The sequence below is a fragment of the Lactuca virosa genome, chromosome 7, assembly GCF_052849685.1.
Source record: "Lactuca virosa cultivar CGN04683 chromosome 7, Lactuca_virosa_CGN04683_v6, whole genome shotgun sequence".
In the NCBI taxonomy this organism is placed as follows: domain Eukaryota; kingdom Viridiplantae; phylum Streptophyta; class Magnoliopsida; order Asterales; family Asteraceae; genus Lactuca; species Lactuca virosa.
The window spans coordinates 208,181,867-208,186,923 of NC_136432.1; the positions used below are offsets into that span (position 1 = coordinate 208,181,867).

Consider the following 5,057-nt stretch of genomic DNA (forward strand, 5'->3'; position numbering starts at 1 on the left):
CATGAAACATAAAAAGAAAATAAGGATAAAAAGAGAGGTGGTCGGCAGATCGCGGAGGAGTGTAAGGAGAAAGAAGAAAGGAAAACAGGTGCCCACCACCGGTGCACCGACCTTGAGCCCACTTGAAAATTTCCTTAGATACGCCATTGATAATATTGCATAATTATCGATTATAATTAACACTAAAGATTACAACTTTTTGTAACGACCATTTGTGACACGAACATATATAAACCAACTCCTTTTTTTCGACCACTACAATAACATATTTAACTTCCATATCCAAAAAAAAAAGAAAAAAGAAAAAAGAAGAAAAAAACTATTTTCCAGTGCCACGTGTGAAAATCATCCGAGCTTTTTCAAAGCCAACTGGAAATCCACCTTGTGATTTCGCCTAGCATTTCTCTTACTTTTACGCCGGTCACTAAACGACGCCGTGCTCTCCTTCTCCTTCTTTTCCGCTGACCTTTTAAGCGCCTTGCTGGCTTGAATAGCGAGCAAACAGAGTTCATGTAAAGAAAGTAGTCCCGTTGAGATTGAGATCGGAAGAATGAAGTAGAGTTGACCCGGCTGGAGTTCTTCAGTTCCGGGGACCCGAGGCACGTGACAGTCGACGTTCATCTCCTCGGAGTTGCAGAGGAACAAGGTGTCTGGGTGGCCGGAGAGAACTTCACTAGCCTTGATCGGTTCTTCGAATTCTTTCAGGCTCCCATCGACTGAGTTGATCACCTTTATTGTTGGTGTTAACTCATAGGTGATCAACAATTGACCTTGAGTTTTTGTAGACTGAGTCGATGCACAGATACCCATGTCGATCGATGATTATGTTTTTCTGTATTGTTTTGGTTCAGTATTTCTCTTTCCCGGCCGATCGATTAAATCAGCATCGGCAGTGGAATTAAGATCAGGATCACGTGAGTGAAACTGGTTGTGACTTGTGAGTTCTACAGGGAAAGTGTAGGGGGTATATATACAAGGGGATAGAGCGTGTGTCTGTGTGTTGGAGACTTGGAATAGCAAGTGATTTCTATTTTGGATTGGTAATTTGTTATTGGACGTAATAAATATTATAATATTGGAAATAAAAGTATTCTTTGATTTATAAGACTGAAAAAATGAAGTCTGAGTCAACAAAATGACCGAAAACAGATAGAAAATTAATTATGTTTGGGAGTACGGTTATGTAGATTCGGGTTTTAAGTATGACCAGTAAATATAGTGTTTAATTATGTTTCGGAGTACGCCTATGTAGATTCGGGTTTTAAGTAGGACTAGTAAATATAGTGTTCTCTTGGGTTCATATGGGGTTAACTATTAAAATGTTTATCTGTTTAATTTTTGTAGTATGCCGTGTCAATATGTTATTTAATTGAGTTAAAATATCTTATCCAAGCCCATTTATTTCATATTGGGTTAAAGAGTTTAGGGTTTATACCCTGTGAATGTGTCGTGTATGGAGTTGAAACACTAAATGAGTTAAAAAGAGTTTGACTCTAATCTTACCTATTTAACTTTTGTGTCGTATCGTGTCACACGTTACTTAGGTGCTCATAGTGGTGGTACTTTGGGGTGACTGGGCGGTGGTAACGCCGGTGAGACCATTTGTAACGCCCAAGTTTTTAATACAAATTACACCTAAATTTTTTATTTTCAAATCATAATTCATTACAAATCCGATGTACAATCGTATCACAAATCAGTGCAACTAGTTATCAAGAGGATCTTATAAGAATCTAGTATAAGATTCCAAGTAGGGGGCAACCAACTCCTATAAATTAGTTATAAAACTAAATATATCATCTTTTTTTTTCTCAATCATACATTCATAATGTGTCTTTCAAACATTCAACATACTCATAAGACATTACTGACACTAAGTCTGCCATTTATTATCCATACTTGACTTACAGTCGCTTTAGCTACTATTAATTCCAATAACCTATCTTGGTAGTAATTAATACTACATAAACTATTAATTCATCCAATAATGGTATTACAGTCACTAAGACTACCATCACTCTTCCGCAACAAATCCTTCAAATAAAGCGTTACAGCCACCTAGTCCGCCATTGACTAGTATTTCTCCACTGATGATATGACAACCACTAATGCTACCATCATAAACTAATAATTCTAATCATTACCACGGTTATGCTACTTTAGAACTTCTAACTACCCATTACCAATTTCTATTTCTTAAAAATATACAAGAATAACGTTCAGACATTAAGTCTGCCATTACCTTGTATTATCCAATATCAATCTACAATTATAGCGTTCCAAACACTAAGTCCGCTATTGACCTGTAATTCTCCGATACTAACTACGATTCTGACCTCAAGCTCTTTACCACTTCCCAATCCATCACTTGTTCAAGCCTAATTGGATAATATATCAAGTACATTAGAACTTGTCTAAATTCACCATTATATCAACCACAACGATCAATTACCTGATCAATAACTAAATCCGGTAACCATTTGTTACCAAACTAATCAAGTTTCCAAATACAATCACCTAAAAGACTTAACCACGTAAACCATTAGCACAATCGACAATCTCAGTAAACTAAGGTATATAACTCTAACCGATCAAATTAAACATTTAACTAATCACCAGGTTTGTAATAGCACCATATCACGAATTCTCGTAATACATACTCGGGTCTAACACCCCTCTACAAAATCTTACATGAAAGTATTTATGTAATGACAAGATAAAAGATACCTCTACAATCTCATAACTCAACCCTCGTATCCATGTATGCTAGTATGACTCTACGGTAACAATTCTCCGGAAACACCTCCTGAGGCTCTCCCCCGATCGTGTGTGCCAAAACTCCACAAACGACACAAAACACATATATTTATACTAGGGCTAAACTGCGTCGCGATAGTCAAGTGGTCGCGTCGCGACCACGTTCTTTTATGAAAGAAAGTCGCTTGTCGTACTCTTTCGCCACGTGTCTCGCACAATCACCATGTGTCTCACTGACTTACTTCACTCTACGTCATGATGAGAACTATTTCGCGCCACGGTGAACCACAACTGACAATTTGACTTTACTTTCATTGACTTTCTCAAAATAGCAACGTACTTTTATCCCAACTTCAAACGGTAATGACTTCATACAAACTCTGTTTTTGACGATCTTTATATCCACAAAATCGTCTCAGAGTAAACTATCACTTTCTTTCACTAATTTCTTACTATTCTTACACAATAATACATATTATGAAAAACATGTGTTACAATCTCTCCCCTCCTTAAGAAGATTCCATCCTCGGAATCTCGTCAACATGCTATGACTAGGTTGTAACAACATAATCTATTACCCCCTTACATTCAAATGTAAGTATAATCACTTCTATACCGATAATTACTATAATCTCTAACATGCTTACAACATCCGACGTACCTTTCTTTATTCTTACTCTACTATCATACATGTTAACCAATGGTATTGCAGTCACTAAGACTACCATGATCAACAATTTTCAACGTAGTGGTATTTCAGTTACTAAGACTACCACTCAATCCAAAAATTCGTATCCGGGATATTATGGTCACTAAGGCTACCCCAAAGTACGAAACCATCATAAACCTTAACATTACAGTCACAAAGACTGCTAGGTTCTATCCTCCATCTCAGTTCATCATACGTATCTTATCGACCAAATTCATATCCAAGTAATAATACTTGGGTAGTATTATGATTTAGGACCAATCTCATTCATATAACCAATCATTCCCAGCTAACATCTAGTATTTGACTTACAACTTACACTAAGTCATGAATAAATAACATATGCAGCTTACAATATATGTTATACCTACAATTTCTTTCCTCAAGATATCATCTTGATATTCCATACTCTCGATTTACAACGAGATTTTTATGAATACTAACCTGAAAGATTGGTAACCTTTCCTTCCTCGCTTATTCAGGTAACTCTACCCGTTCTCATACCCTTATAGAGTTCATTTCTCCTTCCATATCATCTTTTAAACAATCAATTCCTTTTCCTCAAGTATAACTTTTATCAATAATCACCTCATATTTGTTCTCAATCACACTCATCCATTCCATACTAACAAGGTGATTAATTTCTACACATATTCAAAGGTACCTATCAAGTAATCAATAACATTCTATCGTGGACTCAATCACTACGTAGTACATATTGACACTTAATTCAACAATCAAAACATGAATCAATTTATATTGATCCTATAATCAACACTTACTTATTACTGGGAACCTCGCCTCAGTATAATTTTTCTCATCCCAATACACGATTATATACTACTATCTACTAATGAATTACAAAACCAACACTTGTACAATGCTACTCTAATCCTTCAGGTAGCCTTATCACTAAGGATACCGCCTCATAAAACTTTTCTATCTCATAACATAAACATTCATCTATGTCACACCCCGAGACCAGATGGCGGAAACGTCCGGAGGCGGGTGACTTCATTGTGCAATATCATAACGATTGAGTATAACTGAAACATAGCAAATCCAAACATCATACATTGAGAATACAAGCTAACACTGTTTTACATCTTGTTCATGTTCTTGAATTACATAAAAGAGACAACATCGAGTACATATCAAACTACTTCAAAATAAACTTGGTTCCACGTTCCATTAACCTGCTTGTTGATTTCCTGAGAATACAAGTCGTTTGAAAAGCGTCAACATAAAATATGTTGGTGAGTTCATAAGCATTTTCGTATAAAATTTGATGATAGTTTAGAAATCCAGAAAAATCCAATATTTTCTTATCAATGGTTGTAAGTCTTGTTTCAAATCGAGTATAGTTGCATGTGTGTCTTAGTTTATCGTTTTCGAAATCGTAATAAATCGTTTTCTCCAGAAAATCCTATATTTTCTGATATATAAAATGGCGGTCTCAGACCCTAAGACTGGTGTGGTAAAAGCTTCGTTTGTAGTATCCAAATCAATAGTCGTTTATAATCGAGAGGTGCAGCTTGAGTACATTTCTAAAATCGTACTGTTATATTCTAAGTGAGTCGTCATAACCATA

At 35.9% G+C, this 5,057-nt stretch overlaps 1 protein-coding gene across 1 annotated transcript; it reads right to left on the minus strand.

The window, feature by feature from the left end:
* Window positions 1-345: 345 nt before the first annotated feature.
* On the minus strand, window positions 346-810 carry LOC145127497 (uncharacterized). The gene has a single exon (XM_079062685.1). The coding sequence runs from the start codon at window positions 808-810 to the stop codon at window positions 346-348; it is 465 nt and encodes a 154-aa protein (XP_078918811.1).
* Between the last annotated feature and the right edge of the window lie 4,247 nt (window positions 811-5,057).